The following is a 21,037-nucleotide window of genomic DNA, read 5'->3' on the forward strand; positions in this document are numbered from 1 at the left end:
CACTCAGTAGATTGCTATTAATCAAAACAAACAAGATGAAGACCGAACTCACTGCATGCCTAAGATTATTCCAGTCTGTAAGTTAGTAAACAGCCAGCTGTATTAGACCTGCGGCCCCCGTGGAAAACAATGCAAACTGTGTTTGGATTGGGAGTTAAAATTTCAGATGAGTATTTGGTGAGGCTAAGAGCTTTAATATGCCACCTAAGCCTCCCTCCACTAGCTTTGGAGGTGACTTTGGGCAAGCTGCTCCTCTTTTGGTGACTCCATCTCCTCCTCTGTACAATGGGGATAACAGCCTGTCCTCCGGAAAGCACTTTGCCATCTGGAGATGGAGCCAGCAGCGAGAGCTGGATGTTAGGCATTACTGCCCTCCCAGGGCAGCACTGCGTGGCTTTAGAGGAGTTTATTCCTGTAGCTTTTTCCCAAAATGAAATCTGAGATAAATCTAGGTTCCCAGATGGGTTTGGCTGCAACTAAGCCTTGAATGCTAGCACTTATCTCTTGCGGAGCAACTTTTACCAACGTCTGCTTTTATGCCTGTTTTCAGTTATCTTGATCTTTGTTCTGAACAAGGGCAGCTTTCAGAGAAATGACGAAGGAGAAGGCAAGGATGGGTTTGTATCTTCAGGCCCTGCTGGTGAAACTGAAGGAAGATCTTCCCCCGTGCGTGGCGCAGAGAGCCACGTCATGGGAGAATTTGGTGTGGTGGGCTGAGCCCCCCTGTGAGATCATAAGGAAGAGAACAGACCCTGGTACCTAGTCCACACTGCTGATTTTGAAATGGCTCCTTTGTAGGGACACTTTGGCATTTATAGACCCACGGGAAGCTGGGCAAACTAATCAAGACTCAGCTCACCCCCCAGCCAAACAGCCCTTCAGGGGACAAACTCTTGCTGATTATTTTTTTAAACCTACAATAAAGTCTGAAAGCAACAAAAAGAATCATTCCATTTCTCGATGCAATACTGGGAATGTGAGCCCAGACCGGCCAGTGCTGAACCTGTCCCCGTGCTCCTGCTCCCATTGCGCTGCCATAAAAGAGGTCAGAGCCCCAGCCTGAGCTCAGTGCAACAAAGGAGGTTCCTGAACAGCACTGAGAACCACAGAAATTGTTTTCATAACTTTAAATTTGCTGTAGGGCATCATGTTGGGTGTTAATTCATGCACTCCTATTGTACTTCTTAAACATTATAAAACTAGCTGATTATACAAGCCCAGCCCAGTGCCCGCACATGTCTTCAAATGCTCCTACCACCCCTAGCCTGTGTCCCCATTAGATAACCTCAGTTTTGTAACTGGTCTCCTCGCCACCTCCCCTTCCAACACCTGGTCACCTGGAGACTTTAAAAAGCACCTCAAAGGCACCCAGCTCCATGAGCTCTCTTCACAAGGAGATTTTCCTTTCTGGAAACATGCCGGTGTCAGAAGAGGGCTTTGCTCCCGTGCCCCTGGCCGCCGTGCCCGAGGAGCCCCGGCACACGGACTTCCAGCTGGTGCGAGTCAAGAGCACGTGGTGCAGGATCAAGAAAGGAGAAGCCCTTTCCGACTGTGAGGACAAGATAACTCTCTCTGAAGCCAAAATGTAAGTATAGGAGCCCATGTTGCTCGTTTGGCTCCGGCTAGCCAAAGAGCGCTGTCACCCTGGTGGGACGCGTTTCAGACAGACAAACCCTCTGTGAGCCGCTGCAGCTGAAATCCATCACTAAGCGCATGCCAGTATGGAAAGGGCTTCAAAACAAGCGCCATTCTTGGCATGAACTGGCTCAGTTACTGAGGCCATTTTATCTGAAACCTAAACTTCTGTAGATGGAAAGGTTCTTAAATCTACTAAACAACTTACGTGGATACTCCTGAAGGCTGTCTCTTAAGGGTCATGTACTGGAGATGGTTGCACATGCTGTGAAATTACAGCATTTGTGTATATGTTTGCTGCATTAAAATGTGCATGATGATGCTTTTAGTAACACTGCATTTTAAAAGCCCAGAAGAAACTTTTTGGAAGGTAAAAATCTTCACTATTTTTCTTTAACACTTAAAGTTAGGGCCAGATTTAGAGGCAATTTAGTGTCAAAGAAAGCAGAGACACACCTATTAGACCTCTAAGGGGAAGGTCAGGCATGTGGAAAGAAATTGGGCATGTACAGAAACCTGATTATCCAAAGAGCCATCAACTCATTCAAAAAACAAACCAAATATTCACAGAAAATTTCAATTTTTATCCAACCGCAGCTTAAGATGAGGTCTCATATAAAATACACTTTGCGGTTTCATTCTGTCCTTTTTTCTTTCCTCCTTTTCCTTTCCATGTCCTTTCCGGATTCACAACAAACTAAAAACCCTCCTGTTTTTTCCCTGGCTCCCTCTTCCCAGCAGCAGAAGTAATAACTAGGTTGCAGGGCTATGTTCTTCACTGTTATCAATAGATACTACGTGTTAATTTCATGGGCTTTTTTTTCCATTAAAACTCCAGTATGGAAATCTTTCCCAACTCTTAAGTCCCTTTCTGTCCCTACCAGGGTGTATTTCCTGTTTCTATCATATTTATTTTGAGATACGTTGACCCACTCTTACAGATATATAGGAGATAATATTTTGTTTGGAGTTCTGCACGTGTGTGGGGGGAGGTAGACAGGAATAAATCAACTCTTATCACCAAATCTACAAGGGAGAGGATGTTTCCTTCAGAAGCTCTTTGAAAAAATTGAGAATCGCTTCCCCACTACCTTCTGGGAAACTGAAATTATTGGTCTGGGGTTTTCTGCTGCTTTGACAAATGGGTAAACTGGAAGGGAAATGGTTTATTTCCCAGTCCTTCTGGTTCTGTGTTACCATTGCCATGCAGAAGTTCAGCCTTTTGGTTTTTCACTAAGAACTTGGCAGCCCCGCACCTTTGCGGCACACAGGCACAGACCCCACATGTTCCCCACCCCTGGCCACCTCCTTAAACTAGTCCAGATGTGCAGAGTACAAAAGAGGAGGATAATGATTTCAAACCAATGTTTTCCGATCCCCTCCAGAGGTGAATGTGTCTCCAAAAGTGGGATTTCCTGGACAATCGAAGCTCCCATCTATTTTTGCTACAAAGTGGTAGAAACGCACGATATTCTGGATCCCTCTAACACCACTCTCCTCTGGGGTCACATCACTGACCCCCAGCAGCTCGAGCTAGCCACTAGCGGTAAAAAGAGGCTGAGGCGCTTCATTGTCATAGATGAAGTCGTTGATGAACTTTATGGCTCCAAAGTCAGGCAGTTCTTTGAAGAGAATGACGTTCAGCACAAAATCCTCGCCCTGCCAACCACCGAAGAAACGAAATCCATGGACCTGGTCTTGAACATCCTGCAAGAAGTGCAGAACTTCAGCATCGACAGGCGAACAGAGCCCATCATTGCCATCGGAGGCGGTGTCTGCCTGGACATCGTGGGACTGGCTGCGTCCCTCTACAGGAGACGCACGCCTTACATTCGCGTCCCAACCACCCTCCTCTCCTACGTTGATGCCAGCGTGGGAGCAAAGAACGGGGTGAATTTCCTCCAGTGCAAGAACAAGCTCGGGGGCTACACTCCCCCCGTAGCTAGTTTCCTGGACAGGTCCTTCATTCAGAGCATCCCTCGGCGACACATCTCCAACGGCCTTGGCGAAATTTTAAAGGTAGGAGCTTTTGCAACTGCAGTTTTTAAACCTGAAGTATTGGTAAGGTGTCCATCAGCACCCACAGCACTATGGACACAAGGGTGGGTCACTAAGGCTGCATGGGGACTTGTAACTGTCATTGAGTCTACACGTAAGTTTTTACAGCTGCCAAATTTGTTAGAATATCCCTTACACACACACAGTGCCTCGTGCTAACTCTGCAGAGTAAACACCACAACTCAAGGCCAGACACAGATGCACAACCATGGAAGGAAGAGAAAGATCCGTAGCACACTTACAAGAGCTGCTGGCAGACAATTCCAGGCTCATTATACTGGGGATTAATAATCTGCAAGATCATTTGCACCTACCTCGGGGGGTATGTCAAGTGTGGTCAATCAATCTCCTGCGAGAAAAATTCTACTTCTAAAATTACCTGGGAAGTGCACGGTAAATGGTTCTGTGCTTGAAGAGCTTTGAAAACTTTTGATAAAGTAGAGTTCAAGCTATTCAAGTGTATTAAATATGAGTTCATCCGTAGTTTTTTCAGTGCTTGCACAGTGGGAAGTCCCCAGGATATCTGGAAGTTTCTGGCAGGCACCGGGAAACCCGCTGGCCGCTGCTTCCCACTGCAGGAGGGGTCTAATGCCAGAGTCAGAGGGTGAAAGATCACATACTTGCAATCATGACACCCCTTCTGAACCCTCATATTCTCTGTATTGCAGTACTTTCCCAGTTTCTCTTCCCCAAAAAGCAATTGCAAGAATTAGATGAGAGTTGACCTGGGGATGTCCACCATCCAGCCGGAAGCGCCTGGAGGTTGTGCAGGCGCAGGCAAACTTGCCCAGCAGTGCTCCCACACAACTCTGACATTTTACCATTTCCACACCCTTTTTGCAAACATCTCCACTTACCATAGCCAAAAACTCACATGACACCACTGTGACACATTCATAGAGACCTGCTGAATATTCACCAAACCAGCATATCCTCCCTGTTCCCACAGTCCCATATGCATGCTGGCAGGAAATGTGGCTACAGAAATACTGTTTCAGGTAGTACAGGTAGAATTTGCCCTTGTTTCAAACATGCAGGTACTCCTGCTAGCATGCAACACAGCACTATAGTCCACTCTATCAAAAAATTCAATTTTCAGCAGCAAATACAGGAATCACATAGCTATCTTTAATTACCTCTTCGGTTCTTTATCCTAGATGGCACTCATGAAACACAAAGGGCTCTTTGACCTGCTCAAGAGCCACGGGAAATACCTGCTGGACACCAAGTTCCAGTCTTGCAGTGGCATTGCTGACCACGGCGATGCTGCACTGCAGACCACCAGGATTGCCATCGAAACCATGCTGGAAGAGCTGGCTCCCAACCTCTGGGAGGACGACCTGGACAGACTGGTGGATTTTGGTCACCTTATAAGCCCAGAACTGGAAATGGTGAGTGACAGACTTCAGACTGCAATACGTTGTTTAATAAATAAATAATTAAAAGAGGTGCTCAAATAGAAACATGAAAACTTTGTGCAAAAAGAGTTGAGCTGAAGTGAATGCAAGCTACCCCAGAGCACCCAATGCACCCAACCTGGTCCTGGTGGCTAAAGAGATGCCTTCCCCTGCCCCATTTCCCCCACACCCCCATCCGTGTTTCCTATTCAGGAAATTGTTGCAGCTTCTTGCTGGGCAATTACCAAAGCACAGAGGTGACCAGATTTCAGTGGAGCCACTGGAAATCACCAGCTCAAACTGTAACAGTGCAAAGGCATGGAGACCACAGCCTGTATCACTGGGGGAAAGTTGCTGCTGAGGACTGAAGGGAGAGGACCAGATCTTATGCAAAATTCAGAGCTCTCCTCTCCATCCTATTGTGCTCTTCATCAGTGATTTCAATGGGAGTAGAATTAGAACCTAGATCCCTATGGGACATTTTGTATGCCATTAATCATTTGTAAAAGAGACCATCCCCTGCGACCCATAAATCACAAGACGCTAAGATCCAGCATACGTGTACTTCTACCACTGAGCTGAATGTTAATTGTCACAAGTACTTTTAGAAAAATAACAACTAGTTTCCTATTTGTCAACCCAATCCTTTTCCCCCACCCACCCTTGCTGTGTTTCAGAGGGTTTTGCCGTCGCTGATGCACGGCGAAGCCGTGAACATAGACATGGCCTTCATGACGTACGTGGCCCATGCACGGGGGCTCCTCAGCGCCGGCGAGAAGGAGCAGATCATCCAGTGCATGCGGGGCCTGGAGCTGCCCATCTGGCACGGCGGCTGCAGCTGGGCCCTCATCAAGACAGCCCTGAGGGAGCGCCTGAAGCACAGCGGGGGGCTGCCCCGCATGCCGCTGCCCACCGGCCTCGGCGTGGCAGGTACGGCGGCGAGGAGCACCAGGGACACCCCGGGGTGGGGACACAATGGGGTAGCAGGCATCCCAGCACAGTGACATGCTGGAGAGCGTGTCCTGAGGCTCTAATATGCATTACGCCTCTCTTAACTTCTCAACAAGCCTGTAGAGAGGCAGGGCCCTCTGCCAGCATGCAGCCACCTGAGCTCGGTTAAGGACCGAGACCCCGTGCATTGCGTGACTGCCCGGTGCACGTGGCAGACATGTTCACAAACAGACGGTCTAAATGCAGTGCTGGGGCAGACATAGCAAGAGGGTCGGAAGAGAAAAATAATTCCTTTGTTATACTTGAGAATAGTTCTTAAATAGTCCTTGGCAAAAGGGATTTAGCATGCCTAGAACTGATACTGGAAAACTAAATAATAACTGTCCAGTGTCTCGGGTGAAACATTCTTACCTATAAGACATTAAAAACAACAAAATAACAAAACCACTAAACCAGAAGCAATACATGGGACGAGGTTGCCCTCTCTTACATCAATATCCAGACTGTTTCCATTAAGCTTCAGTCTCTACGCACTCACAAGAAGTCAGGCTCTTGCAAACTGTTTGGAGGAGCTGCTCTCCCCCTAGTGAATCAGCTGTGAAAAACTTCCCTGGATGCCCAGCTAACTGCAGGTCTTATTTTACAGACATTTTCAATGACACCAGCGAGGAGACCCTGGAAAGAGCGTACGAGCTGTGGGTCAGGGACTGCAGGACGGCACTGGAGGAAGGGCCGGCTGCCCTCTGAGAGCCGTGAGGCCTGGCCGAGGTCCTGCCCTTGTGTGTGGAGCTGTTCAACATCATAAGTGAGCAGGCAGGACTGAATTTAAACAGAATAAACACAGCAGCACCTGCGAACCCGTGAAAACTCCAGAGCTGCAGGGAGCAAGAACAACACTGGTGTCTGACCCAGTTTACCTCTTTTGGTTGCTCTAGCTGGAAGGGAATTCGTTAGAGCAGCACTGTGCTCACACAGGGACCACTCAGCAGCGAAACCATCCGCTGTAGGTGTTAGCGAGCTCACGTCTCCTTAGGTGGGAGGTGGGCAGTGTTTGTCCACTCACCTGGTTCATCCATCTCCGCGGTCCTGCACAGCGTTTTCCCATCGCTGCTCGTTGGGCCCCTCAGGTCGGCAGGCGTACGGCCTACAGACCACAGGGAAGAAGCATCTTGATATCACCTCATAAAATCTCCACGCTATATAAAATATTTCAGAGGGATATCTCCCTCGCTAGTTTTGGCACCCTGAGTACTTCTCGTATTCTCAGTTCATTCAAATTAGCAAGAAAAAGAAACAGCTGTCGGCCTTTGCTCTCAGCACAGGGGAACAGCAGCAGCAGGCCACCTCAGGCTGTCCCAGACCAGCAGATGGCCCCTGCTGCAACACAGGACTGGCTGTCCCTTGGCAGCCCTTACAATCGCCCTGATGTGCTGTCAGGCCTCATGGTGCTGCTGAAGTCTACAGCGGTGGCTTTACTGCACATCCCCTACAAGCCGCTGGTGTGACCAAAATGGTACCATTTGCACCAAGCGTTGCCTGTGAACCAGGTTGAGCTTCAGGCTGGAGCAGCAGGAAGCCCCTGGGCTCCCCTTCATGGTGGGCCTCCAGGAGCCTCCCGTTGCTGGGCTGCTCCCTCCCCACCTCAGGGCTTCCAGGTCGGTGAGGCCAGCTGGGAAATGGAGAAACCAGGGGGCTCACAGCCATTTCATCGCCTCCTGCCGCCTCAGTGACACCTCTTGGGATGCTGACAGGCACAGGACAGGTTAGATATCAGATGGTGACTGAAAAACATAAAGGCAATGTCGTCCTTCTCCCTGGAGGCTGAATCAAAGGAATCACAGTCAACAAACTGCCTTTGAATTATTTACAGCATTATTTTTTGTTTGTTTTCTTGTATCATACCGGTTTGTGCTGATGTGCTGGGTTCTGTTTTGCTGAAGTAATAAAAGCTATTAAAACTAGGAAACTTTAAAAATAATTATTCCATTGCTAACCACAGCACGTGTGCGTGTGTGTGTACATATGCTCAAGACACTGGAGTGAGGAATAGAGACGTACGATGAATCTCTTTTCCTCTTGAGCCTGGAGAACGTGGGCCTAGAAGTTTGTGGAAAGCCTTCCCACCCTTCTCCAAAGGCTCCCAGTGACGTTGTGTCCGTACTGCAGACTGTTGCTAGCACAGAAAGGGATGGCACAACAGAAGACAAGGATCTACATTTTTTAGGAATATGGAAGAGCCCCAGGTCAGCAGAGCCTAGGGACAATGCGATGTGACACCCCGGAGGGGAGGTCCCCGTGCCTCAGCCCAACCCGGTGCCAGTCACCTCTCGGAGCTGACCTGGGACCACAGACTGGTAGCTCTGGTAGCTCCTCTCCAGGCTTATGGTGACCACCTGAGTATGCTCATGAGTGGCTTTCCCCCTCTCCGGGAGCTGGAAGGGCCACTTCTCACATCAGATAACCCAGAAATGAACACAGGCTGCCCAACAGTGTCCTTCAGTGCAGGAGTCCTCCCCCATCCACCTGCCTGGAGGAGGCACAAGACAAATATCTGCTTTAGTTACTTACTTTGAGCATTTTGTGAGAAATCCTCGGAGGCTCGAAGGCATTTAGCCCTCCAGTCCCATGGAAAGCCGTGGACTTAGCACAGTCCACCAGAAGCGAACCCAGAAGAGTCCCAAAAGCTCATGTACCCCGTAGGAGCCCAACACACAAGACCCTTTGATATCGGTGACCAGCTGGCCCACAGGCAGGTTTTGCCTCCGTCCTCAGGCGCTGCAGTGTGTAACAACGTATCAGAGAAGCCAGAGCACAATTAAGGCTGAAAAGTGAACACATGATTATTGTTTTTTACCCTTCCTTCCGCCGTGGGTGACAGAACACAATCAACCCCTGACATGCTTGGTTGCTTAGTAGCAGCCAGCCACATTTTTAATTACATATTACAGTGTGCTAAAGAACATAAAACGGCTGTGTGACTGATACGTGTGTGTGGAGAAGGGCATGTGACAGCAACTAAATTACTTCAGCGTCTGATAAAAAGAGCCTCTGCCAGGCTTGTCATTGAAAGATCGAGGAAAGGAGGTAGGAATCATTATTAATAAAACAGCGACTTTTTGAAATACACCTCATTGTTTGCAGAGCTTTTTTTTTTTTTTTTTTAAGTGTCTGAAATGAATTTAATTCTTTTTCATTTATCCAGCTTTGATTTAATTCCTGCTTTTCAAATGGAACTGTTACCATTAGACCTAACATCTCTGCTTATTTTCCTATTACTTCAATGACACATCACTCCAAAGGAGGAGGCAGAAAGCCGTGTGGGACCCAGCTGCGTTCTCCGCGATGCAAGTTCTTCACGGAGTTGTTTGGACAACATTGCTTCAGGGATGAGCGAGCGAGGAATCATTTTATTATTGGCGTGTTCTGAAGCCGCTCCTGTTGCAACTGTCTGCTCTGGAAACCGCTTCTTGGCTGCCTCCAGGGCTCTGATATTTCTTAATGGCAGAGTAACCAAGCGGTTATTACTCACATCCAGTCAATAGCAGTGTTCAGCGTACCCTGTGCAACATGACAAGGCCAAAGTTTGTGAGCAGATGCTGAAAGATCCTGCCTATTTAAATCCTGCATGTATTTAAAGATAAAAGATCCTGCCTGTATTTAAAGCAGCTGTATTTAAAGCAGCTCAGCAAACACCACCAAGCCCACCAGCAACTGCCCCATTCTTCCCCTCGTGCATCACGCTCGCGACCGCCCTGCGCTGGAGCCGTCACCTTGAGCACCGCCATACGAATTACACCCTGCATCCCAGCACAACCACCTGCAGACCACAGCATGAGCTCAGACGGGGGGTTTGCTGGTGCTGGAGGAGAGCTGTGGGGCTGGCAGTACAGCACAGCTTGCCGTGGAGACGCCGTGGCCCCCTCCAGCTGCCCTAATGGCCTGCACGCTTCCACAGCTGCAGGAAGGCATCCACTGCACACACCCGCTACGCCCCAACCGTGGTGTTTTTTATAAACACATTTAGAGACGTCAGTACTTTGATGCTTTGCATGCCGTGGTTTGTCCTGCAGACCGTAGCAGTCTCCTTGCCTCTCACGACGCTTGGGCAGCATTTAATGCCATGGCCAGTGCTCGGCAGAAGCCTTCCTGCTCCTCCGTGACCCAGGTGAGGAGGCTGTAAAAAAAAGGTAGATTTCCATTGAAGCTGTACCTCGAGGCCTCGGTGGAGCCGTGAGCCTCAATACACGCCTGTTAAGAGTTTCCCTCAAAAACTCAGTTAAAAACAGAGCTGTTTTAGGTAAGGATGCGTTTTGGATCAGAGGCAAAGACACAGCAGCGGTACGTGCAGCACGCATCTAACCCACAAGCCAGGATCCAGGCCTATGCATCCGTTTCAACAAATCAGGGACACTTGGCAAAGCCATTCCCCTGCAATTTTAAGTAAATACATTTCAGAAGAGCTTGAGACACAGTGAGTATAATCAGCTTCCAGTGCCAAGACCACCCTGACTGAACAGCACCAGGAGGGCAGCCCCTGCAGCCACCAAGGCAGCGCAGCAAGGCTCTTCCCAGCATTTCCCAGCACCAGGAGCACCGAGAGGGAAGCACAACACAGGGAGGTGACAGCAGAAACCTGCCACACCAAGGCACTGCTCAACCAGCCCTGCAGCACAGCATCCCACAGCCCCACCGTTGGACTTCCCAGCAAGCCAGACCGTACACGGCATTGGCAACCTCATCCATATCCTTTCTCGTACCCCGCACAGGATTTTTCAGGCTTGTCCAAAGGAGATAAAAGGCTCCCAACAAGCACCACCACCACCTATTTGCTGCCACAAATGGAGCAGCTTCTTACAGCTACTACCCTGCGCCACGTTTGCTTCCTGCTCCTCTCAAGGTCCTGCAATCCAGCCACAATTACAACAGCTGCTCCCACCGACAGCAAGAAACGCGCTCCCAAAACGCAGCACTGACAGATCTGGCCATAGAAAGGAAAGCCAAAATACACCTAAAAGCCTCAACCAATTCAGAAACAACATCCTGGCTGCTGACAAACAGACTTGCTGCTGCAGAACTAAACAGTCACATCCTAATGCTGTGCTGAACTCCCGCAGAAACAGCATTACAGTGTGCTGGAAACATTCACGAGCTTTAACTCAAGCATCTCCTACAAAGGGGGTGCAGGGCTCTTCTGCTTATCCCTAGCAAAGTCAGGAAGCTACACACAGCATGATTTCTTTTGTTGTTTTTAAATCAACATTTTAAATTGAGTTCACTTGAACTACCAAGTATTTTCTATTCCTCAATAGGTAAAGGATTTTCAAAAGAGCCAATTTCAAGACCTGTATTATTTTTTTGCAGTTAACGTACTCCAGACTGCACAGCCATGAGACACCACGTTCACCACCATCGCAGCAACGTCCACAGAGACGGTGAGGACTCCATGCCGGGAGCACAGCGAGCTGTCAAAGAACAGGACCTGAACAGATGCAAACAACAGCAAAACAGGCAAATACCGAGATGGGAAGACAGGACAAACCCCACCGCCTCCTCGCCGGCACTGGCGCAGCTCCAGGCACAACCCAGGAGCGGCTGTGGGCAGGTTTGGCCCACATAGATTGTGGGATGACCAGTGGCAGGGCTGGGCACCGTGCCTGGCTGCGGGAGGAGATGGCAGCAGGGGCAGCTCCGGTGCAGCCCGAAGTGCTGACTGCCACCAGCTCAGGAGCACGGACACAGCCACTGCCAAGCCGCAGACAGGGGAGCGTGGCTGGGACTTGGGATGCGCACACACAAAAATAAAAACACACCGACAAGATTCACTTAGACAGAAAACGAGTGGCTGACACAGACGTATGTGAAAAACCAAATGCTTTAATCCATCTATCAAGAACAACAGTTCAAATTATTTCATCGGATACATTAATATTGATCCATAATTTACAGTGCTATGGACCATACACAAATTATTGCTGCAGTCAACAGCAAATGAATATCAACATTACAGTACCAAGCATCATAGCAAGAGGCAGTAATTAATGTCACTTTTTCAAGAAATATAGGTATTTATACTATTATCAACATCAGCTTCCCCCCCAGTGCATTTTATGTCAAACAACATAAACATAAGTGCATTATTTTGTGCTTTGTGCTTTCCTCGCGTACCTTCTTTTTGCTTTTACAGGTTGTAAGAGTTAAATATTGCTTCCTAGGCCAAAAGCAGAAAGGAAGAGCTTCGTGGTACTCTGCACGCTCCTGTCGGATGCACGGCTTTGGCAAAGTGAGAACTGGAAGGTGTCCCGTATCCACCCGGTTGGGAAGCCCCCGCCGGCCCAGTGCCGCACAAGGCACTGCCATCACGGAGGCAGCCTGTGAAACAACAACTGCCCACCTCTCTCCACCTCGTTAACCTGCCTCTAATTGCTGTCTCTGCCCCCTAAGGGATCCCCTGTAAAGCATCACGGCGACAGATTCAGTGATGCACACGAAAGGGGGGGAAACATCTCCCGGCACCTGAGCAGCCTGCGTCTTGCAGAGGTGCCCCCGCCGCAGCAGGGACGTTTCCACTCAAGGGGTGAGCAAACGGGGGCTGAGCAGCGAGCGGCCACAGCTGAGCCCTGCGTTCCCCCAGAGCAGTCCCACGTACAGAGAACACACAACCTGCCTGCTGCAGCCAGGGACTTCCATCAAGAAATCCAGCTCTTGATACAACAGCTCACTTTGAAGTCCCAGCTCGCTTCCGCGCAGCACGGAGCCACAACTCGGAGGTCACGGCTGCCAGCAAGTACCAGTGGTTTCATGCAAGTCTGAAAAATATTGATATAGCACAGTCTACACTTTGATTTCTGAATGACCAGCATAGGCATCAAACCAAAAGCCTCATTTAATATATTCAGTGGTTTTCAGTTACTACACTCACGTGTGCACACCCTGATTTTGTTGCACAATGCTCCAGAGCTGCCCCATTTACCAGGAAGGGTAACATGCCCCTGCCTTACAGCTACAAGCATTTTACAGCCCTGATTTCCTTTACCTGCCACCACTAGCAAACAGCACCAGCAGAAGCCCATACCTGCACGCTCGGCTTGGGGCTCACCACGGCACAGCTGCCCTGCAGAGAACGCAGCATCCCCTTGCCCCGAGCACCCGGCTGGCCACAGCGCATCCTGCAACGGGTCAGAACTTCACCTACCCTAGGAAAGACACGTTCCCAAAAGCTGTCCTGGGTGAGGGGGGGAGAGGCATCGCTATCACCTAACTCCTCCTTCCAAAAAAAAAAAAAAAAAGACAAAGCCACAACCTGCCGGTTGCATCCACGCCAACGCAGCTCGCTGCTCAAGCAAAAACGGGCGCAGCCAGGGGCAGAGCAACACGCGCAGACCCCAAAGGACCAGTACAAAAAGCCACGGCCCCACCAAACCCCGCGTCTACCGGCATCAGGAGGAGCAGGGATGGGCACCGGGCACTTCAAGGATCCTTTGGTGGGGAAACGCCGGCGTGAAAGCTCGGCGAGCCGCAGCAAAGGCTGCAGAAACTCCCGGCACCGTCCTCGGCTGCCCCGTCCCTACCGATTCACATTTAATTCCTGAACACTGTAACCGCCGTGACCAAGGTTTCCTTATAAAGCCTGCCAAACTGGCACTTCAGTCACCGTTTTGTTGCTTTTTTTTTTTTAAAAAAAATTATTTATTCTACATCATTTCCAGTGTAGCACAAAGGAGAATGGGAAGCTCTTGTTTTCTAGACGTAGGCACCATGCTACACTTCACATCCCGCTGAACGCCACCCTGCCGCTCTCTCCTATGTCACACTTCAGTCAGTGCTAGTCGGGGAAGACTACAGCTAGAGTTTAAGGCACTTCATTCTGAAAGAGATATGCTTGCCTGCCACTTGCAAGTCAATTGTAGGCTGCTACTGAGAAATCCATTCAATCAGTCTAGCTCGTTACACCGTATGTCACCTCCGTAAAACATCTAGGCTTGATATAATACAAGTATAACTACCGTTATTGCATAGGACTACACTTGAGTAGATAATGCACCAAACTACTTTTACAACATTGTTGCGTGTTAAAAATTAATAACATTGTTATCAAGTAACAGTTATTTGCAGATACAGTAATTTACTCTTTTTTTTGTTTTTTATGTCAGCCTCAGTGCTGAAATAAAACACAAATTACTATGACGGGTATATTAACTACATAGTTATGTTTCCAAGCATATTACTACTTCTTTTTTGTATCACTAAAAATAAATATGTAAGTTCAGTTTCTCTACAAGTTGTTTTATTACCTAATCTACATCTGTACTCTACCTTAAACGTGTTTAAAAACATTTTCAAAGTGAGACTGTAATATACAAAATATTCTCAAAATCTCTCTTAAAACACAGAACCCTGCATAAAAGCTTCCTTTCAAGTGTTTACAAAGAACGCAGAAAACTTCCAATGAGTTTTAAAAATGTCAAAAAAAATGTTGCAATATTAAGAGGCAAAAATCTTACAAATGAAATACAAATATATTTAAAACAAAAAGTTGAGAATAACTAAGGAATCCATGCAAATCAGAATAAACTGTACATTGCAATTTAAAAAAAAATAAAGCCAATTAGATATGTACAACATAATGTGCCCAGCTGATAAAACATATCAACTTTTTTTTGTCCAAAGAGTGTATACCAACCTATAGTGCTCCTTCTTGGTTTATTGTTGGCGAGCCACCATTGCATGTTACAAAACAAAACTGAAGTCTAAAAGAAAGTTGTACCATGATCAAAAGGAAAACCCAAATCAGCTCAGAGTAAAATTAAAGAGCACTCCGAGAAAGAGACTCACTTCTCCCTGCAATTTCTATTTCATTTTCAGCAACACCATTTTATACCACAATCAACACAATCAGGATGTCTTAACACTTCTCTTTTTTTTTGTATTCTGAATGTAATAGAGTGGTTTGGTTTTTTTTTCCCCTAAACACTTGTCTATAAAGACCAAAGTTTGATGGACACTGTATCTTTAAGGCAGCACTATTATATCAATACAATTACAAATTGGACTTTTTTTTTTGGTATCTTTACATTCTTTAAATTTACATTTTGTCTCCAAGTGAATAGGTTGCATTTACAGTTCTATGACTCCCACCCCCCAGTAGAAACAGACTCTTCATTTGTAATTCTATTGCTTTGAGTAGATTTGACCAGTTCAAAGTTCTTGGCGAATCCAGTTCACAGATACTGTACATATGCTGTACAATATATTTGGAGGCGTTGGTAGTTTTAAAATAGAATATACAAGTTCCTTCACAAAAAAATCTAAAAAAAATCCTATATATATAATATATACACACACGCACACACACTGGGCTACTGATGAAGCACAAGAAAAAAAATCAAAAAAATTCTACAAAAGGCAAATTATTTCATCTACTGATCAAGAAACAAAGCAGTTTATGAAAGGCGTGCCAAGTATTTGCTAACAAGCATGGTCGGTGTCCTCCATGCTCACACTGCTCCGCCTGCTACTCGTTTTCGATGCTCCGGGAGACACGGAGGAAAGTAGTGGGTCAGTTACTCCTACAGGAGAGAGGGTATCGTCCATCAAGATATCTTCCAGTTTGGATCCCATTTTTGTAGGAACACTGTAAGTGCCGGTCGGTTCAGTCATGTTTCCGAGGTTGTCACTGAAGGTGATGGTACCGTCAGTGAGATCAAGGGTGGTAGTGCAAGACAGGTCTGTGTGGTGCGGCATGATGTCTTGGTTGCAGTTGTCCAGCGCGGGTTCTTGTTTGATGACCCTGTTGACCATATCAGGGGAGCAAAGGCCGGTGGATGGCACAAGGGACAGTCCATGTGCCCGAGCTTGCATCTCAAGTTCCTGTGAAGGAGGATAAAGGAGAAATTAAAAATAATAATAAAAAATGAAAGCAAAATTTGTCGTCTTATGACCTTGTGTACTGTGACTTACAGTTTTCTTCTGTTGGATACGAAGTGTTTCCTCCCTTTCCAATGGTGACAAATGTTTGCACCCTGTACATTTCTACCCTGCAGATTTTCAACCAAATAACATTCTCTTGAGGAGCTGGATAAATGCTACCAACCACGGGTCCTTCACAGTTCTCAGAATCTACCCAGAGATGAAACCCAGTGCCCTGCAGGACAGACACATTGCCCCTCAGGCCCCTTCTCAAGCCAGTGCCAGGGTGGGGAAGCTTAGCATCATGTTGGGGGAGGAAAGCATTTAAAAAGTTGAAAAAAACTGAAACAGCAGAAGTGTAGGATTAGTGCTTTTCAGAAGTTAGGTACGAAAGCACACCATGGCTATACAAGGTAGCTACTTCCTGCCGAGACACTGCAAGGGACATTGCCCACCCTATAGCTCTGGTTAAGAGGAATGTGAAGATGTCAGCCCAAACTGAGCAACACTACTGCTGCAATAAAAACATACAGGAAGGTCACAGGAAGGCTTTAGACTTCACATGCAACTAGGATTCTTTGAATCTTTATAAAAGGCTTAAATCCCACCTTCACGTTTAATCGCAGACGCATTTGACTGAGGGAAGGTAATAAAAGAATGCACTTAAATGTCCTTTTTCAAATACAGCTGCAAAAGAGATGTTTTGCTTCTACTTATGCATTATATTAAGTAATCACAATCACTGTTGTGATTGCACTGTTCCTGGATATTCCTTCCTATCACCGAGGTTGATTAACAGCCTCTTCCATTTCCAAGCTAAGACAACAAGCTTGCAATGGCACACTGCAGGATCAACAGAGAAGGTAGAAAAAGAAGCACTTAGAGCAGCTAATGTGCCAAAATCAGAATACAGAGGAGTTCCTTCATCAGAATCAACATAAAAAGGGAAAAAATAGGTTTAGTTTGCGTTATTTACTGGCAGATGTATTATCCATTATTCCAGGGTTGTTGTTTTTGTTTTTGCCTTTTTTTTCATTGAAAAAGGAGCCAGAGCAGATGGGTAATGCAAAGAAAGATGAAAGATGCTTAAAAAGCAATCCGACTTCGCTTTGAAATACCACTGCTTGATGTTGCTCTGCAGAAGGGCCGTGCTTCTTTATCTTCTCACTCGAGCAAACAGATTGCTCAGCGAGGTACAAGAGCTACGCTGAAGCTCATGCCAGCCTGTTCTATTTTAAATCTGTTTGCTGCCAGACTTGACTCTCAGGTATTTCGAGCTTCATTATCTGCTCTGTGGATTAACTGGTTCAGGGCTCTCCTGTAGCCAGCCCTGCGCACAGCAACACGCAGAAGGGCTCTGCTGATTGCACTGCAAGTGAGCACTAACACGGGAGTATCTGGGGCTCACAGTCCAGCAGCATCCCTGTCTCTGTGTTACGTGTTCTTACACCCAATTCTATGTGTTTCTTGAATTAACCTGTTATGGAGAGGGGTGGATATCCAGCTATCCTGGAAAACAGAGTTGATAATAAAAGCTGTACAGGCTTCTAGGATAAGGTTACCTATCCAGTTTGAGGTGGAGGCAAGGGAATTTATGAGAGAAATGAAGTTCCATGCCCGAAACTGCTGTGTAATACAGCCTACAGGGAACCTGGGTGAAGCTAAGAACGCAACAGCCCATAAAGACGACAGCTGAAGGAGGGGAAGATATATTCATGCCTCCCTCTGCTCCCTTCAGGGTTGAAAAGGAAAACTCTTTTAATCCTACAGTCTTCAAGGAACAGAGAAGAAGAACAACTATAGCTCCTTGGACAAAAAGCATCAACAACAACAAAAACAGCCCAACATCCATAGCTCCTGGTTGTCCTGCTTCAAAAACTCTTGGGGCTCTCACACTGGGGCTGCAGCTGCTCTCAGACTAACCAAAGCAGACTCAACTTTTAACACAGCTGCCAGGAGCCAAATGCTGCAGTGTCTGACAACAATACTTCCCCCTGCCCACTTTGACCTGCGAGCAGCGTTTACCCTGCGAACAAAAAGCAGATGACAGACTCCTGCAGAATGACTCCTGCTGTCAGAGAAAAGCTCGGATGCGGCAGACTCCGGTCTGCACAGCCTCTCTGACAGGCAGGGCCTACATTGGTCCCAACAGAATTAAGAAAACCCACATGCAAAACAGATTTTGTTTGTTGCTGTTTTCAGAAACAGCTTCAGAAGAGAAAAAGCCACTAAAGCTCCAAGTCCAAAAAACTCCACAAGCACAACTAAAGCACAACAGGCAGCTGAACTGAACTTGGTCCAACAAATGGATCATACGTGAAGTCCTGGTTCTGGTCTGGCACACAGAAAAAAATAGTACCACATAGATCTTTTTTTATAAGTATGGCTTGCAACTTATGTTGGCTATAGCAGAACACAACCAGACCAGCCACAAGTGCTTTACCAGAGTGTTGAGGAGTTTAGGGACCAGGGAGGAGGGGGCAGAGGAGGGCATCTGGTTATTTTTTAGTGTGATTTTATTTATTTTAACTAATCGATCCTGATAATTCTGGAAAAATTCTGCAGACATCTCAGTACTGGTCACTATTAATTAAAATGGTGGCTCCGACTAACCCAAATCCTTATAAAAAAAGCTTCAGTTGCATCTATTTGCAGCCACACACTCCAACATCAAGAGCATTTGCAGGTTATGTATCCACAAACCTGTATTCTGAGCAGCAGATGCCTGTTGGCATGTTCCAATTTCTTCTGTCTGTTCTCAAGTTCCTTTGTGCGTTGCTGTTCTCTTTGAAGCTTACGAATGTAGTCCACTGATGCTTTCAGAATAGTTCCCTTATTCCAGCGCATATCCCTTCGAAATCGACACAAAAGGCAAGGTTAAGGCTCCCGTGGGGACTTCATGCTGCAGCCAGTACCTTCAGAGCAGCAGCTGTGATTCCACCCCACGTTATGCAACAGCCAGCTAATACAATATTCCTTCCAAGCTGATGAAAGCGGGAGGCTTTTGAAATGCGCTAGAGGGGGCCAGAGCACAGCTACTGCAAGGCAGCGAGCATCGTCCCAGCTGAAGGACACGGAGCCCAGGCACTGCTCAGTCGTGGTTTGGGCTCCCCACAGCCCTCTGGGCCAGAGGGACAAGCCCCTGCCTTCTGCAAGCACTGCAGAGACTGAAGACCAAGGGCTCCTTTCATTGCCTTCTGCGAGGCTGCACAAAAACCCCACGAGACACCGCTCAAGTCATCCTGCTTGCTATCTGGGCGATGCCTGATTTCAGCTGGGTAATTAAAAGACTGCAGGGGAACTCGAATTCATAAAGGACCTTACAGGAATTGGTGTTTCTGTGGGAGGAAGACCCGAGGCCCTTCAGCTCCCAAGCAGCAGCAAGCAACAGTCCTCCTGGTGGCACTGTGCCACAGCTGCGTCCCAGCGGGACGAGAAGAGCCCAGCACAGCAGCGTATTTGGATGCTTTAAGCTTAACTCTTTCTAAAAATATAAATGCCGTGTTGCAACCGAGGTGTGACCTTCAGTGAGGGGGGTACAGGGCTTCTATGTTGCCTCTCCCACATTATTCCTCCAGCACACAGAGGGTGTCTGCATCGTCTTCTCCCCTATGCTGACTTTTTTTAAATAAGGAGAAAGTTCAGCACAGAGTATCCAGACCAAAGATCCACCCGTTCCGCAGGCTGATAATATGTAACGTTACTTTGCCTTAGAGAAAGCTAAAGAGCCTCTCTAAAGAGTATTTATGAGTTAAAATAGGGAAAAGTCTGCCCTGAAGCCTCACTGGGCATTGACTCACATTCAAGTGACATTTTCAAGCTCCAGAGCATGAGAGGGGTTCCTTGCTATTGAACCCACATTAGGTAAATGCTAAGACAAATCGGTAACACTGAAATTACCTAAAAGAACTACAATGTGCCTTTCTGGGAAATTACCACAAACACGGCAAGTTATCAATTTAACAGACACAGACCTACAGTCTTTTTTCTTTATTTTTCTTGGAGGGATGGACAATGTGATGGTTTCCCAGAGGAACTGCCCTCCATTTCTACAAAAAGAAGGATCTGTTCTGTCTTGCCAAGCTATGACATCTAATAAATTCAAAGAATCACTTAGCAAGACAAGCAGCTATGTAGTCAGCTGAGCAGCTGGACTAGACTAAGCGTTCACATCCTGACAGCTCTGTTGCTGGTACGGCGGTCACTCGTAGCATCAGCCCCAGCGCTGCCAAAGCACAGGGCCCTAACAAGATGCTGAGCTGCTGCCGGGGTTCTGTAACTATTTTGTGACAAAAGTCATCAAATTGAGAACCTTCAAGCATTTTTACTGCTATGGAAAGCCAACATCAAAAAAGAAAACTCGGGATTTTAGGATTTTCTCTCCCCTAAGATTTCTTCTAAAAACAACCACCACCACCCTCCCTTCCACAGACCCCTGGGCACATCATACTTACGGGTCATTTGACTTGGGTATCAAAGTGCCAAGTTCTTTTATACGATCATTAATATTAAATCTTCTTCTTCGTTCAACTTTAGGAAAAACAGCACAAATGTTACAAGTCATATACACTTAATTACAAAGTATAAAGCTTTTAATTAAAGATTTCTTTAAGTGCCTTTGAAATTGTTGCCTGAAGCTTAAAATCTAGTGATGTAGTACTTTATTTTGCTCTCCTACACATAGAGGCAGAAGTTTCTGTCTATGCTTTAAAAATGTGGGACTGTTGAAGTGGCAAGATCTAAAGTGAGACTCTAAAAATATGATGGCTGTGTTAGCACAGGACTCCAATAAAAATAATGAAGTGTTTGTCTTCCAAGGGGAAAATATCACAAAAATTTGGAGACAAAAGCTTATATGCTCAGGGAAATCCCAAAGCAGGAAAAGGGACAAAAAGTATAGGCACGTTTATATGTATTCTTTCAGATGCAACACTTTGAGTACATAAAAATAATCAAACCTACATATCAGCTTTCTTGCGTTAGCTTTTCATGTTATTACAAAAGCTTACGGAAAAGGCTTCTGAATAGCTCAATAAATAAAAGAACATCTTTTTTCTATTAATACAAAAGACTCTTAAGTTGTCTTTTGA

The 21,037-nt window shown here is 46.7% G+C and overlaps 3 protein-coding genes across 14 annotated transcripts in view; 1 reads left to right on the top strand and 2 right to left on the bottom strand.

Moving 5' to 3' along the window:
• LOC308200498 (NAD-dependent glycerol dehydrogenase-like) overlaps window positions 1-8,013 on the bottom strand; it is a 42,211-nt gene extending 34,198 nt beyond the window's left edge. The window contains exon 1 of the mRNA XM_080606358.1: window positions 7,105-8,013. Within this exon, the coding sequence (XP_080462484.1) occupies window positions 7,105-7,117 (13 nt within the window). The 5' untranslated portion in view covers window positions 7,118-8,013. The remainder of the gene's footprint in view (window positions 1-7,104) is intronic.
• LOC308200499 (2-epi-5-epi-valiolone synthase-like) lies at window positions 1,362-7,111 on the top strand. Its single transcript, XM_080606360.1, has 5 exons — window positions 1,362-1,585; window positions 3,021-3,654; window positions 4,851-5,084; window positions 5,768-6,020; window positions 6,688-7,111. The coding sequence occupies exons 1-5, from the start codon at window positions 1,377-1,379 to the stop codon at window positions 6,786-6,788; spliced, it is 1,431 nt and encodes a 476-aa protein (XP_080462486.1). The 5' UTR covers window positions 1,362-1,376; the 3' UTR covers window positions 6,789-7,111.
• A 3,882-nt stretch (window positions 8,014-11,895) lies between the features above and the next one.
• The window catches only part of MITF (melanocyte inducing transcription factor), a 100,119-nt gene continuing 90,977 nt past the window's right edge, over window positions 11,896-21,037 (bottom strand). For all 12 annotated transcript variants that reach the window (XM_080605599.1, XM_080605593.1, XM_080605597.1 and 9 more), the window contains 3 exons: window positions 20,402-20,477; window positions 18,651-18,798; window positions 11,896-15,908 (listed from right to left, as the gene is read on the bottom strand). In XM_080605599.1, the coding sequence (XP_080461725.1) occupies window positions 15,507-15,908; window positions 18,651-18,798; window positions 20,402-20,477 (626 nt within the window). In that variant the 3' untranslated portion in view covers window positions 11,896-15,506. The remainder of the gene's footprint in view (window positions 15,909-18,650; window positions 18,799-20,401; window positions 20,478-21,037) is intronic.

This window comes from Anser brachyrhynchus (genome assembly GCF_964034855.1).
Source record: "Anser brachyrhynchus genome assembly, chromosome: 10".
Taxonomy (NCBI): domain Eukaryota; kingdom Metazoa; phylum Chordata; class Aves; order Anseriformes; family Anatidae; genus Anser; species Anser brachyrhynchus.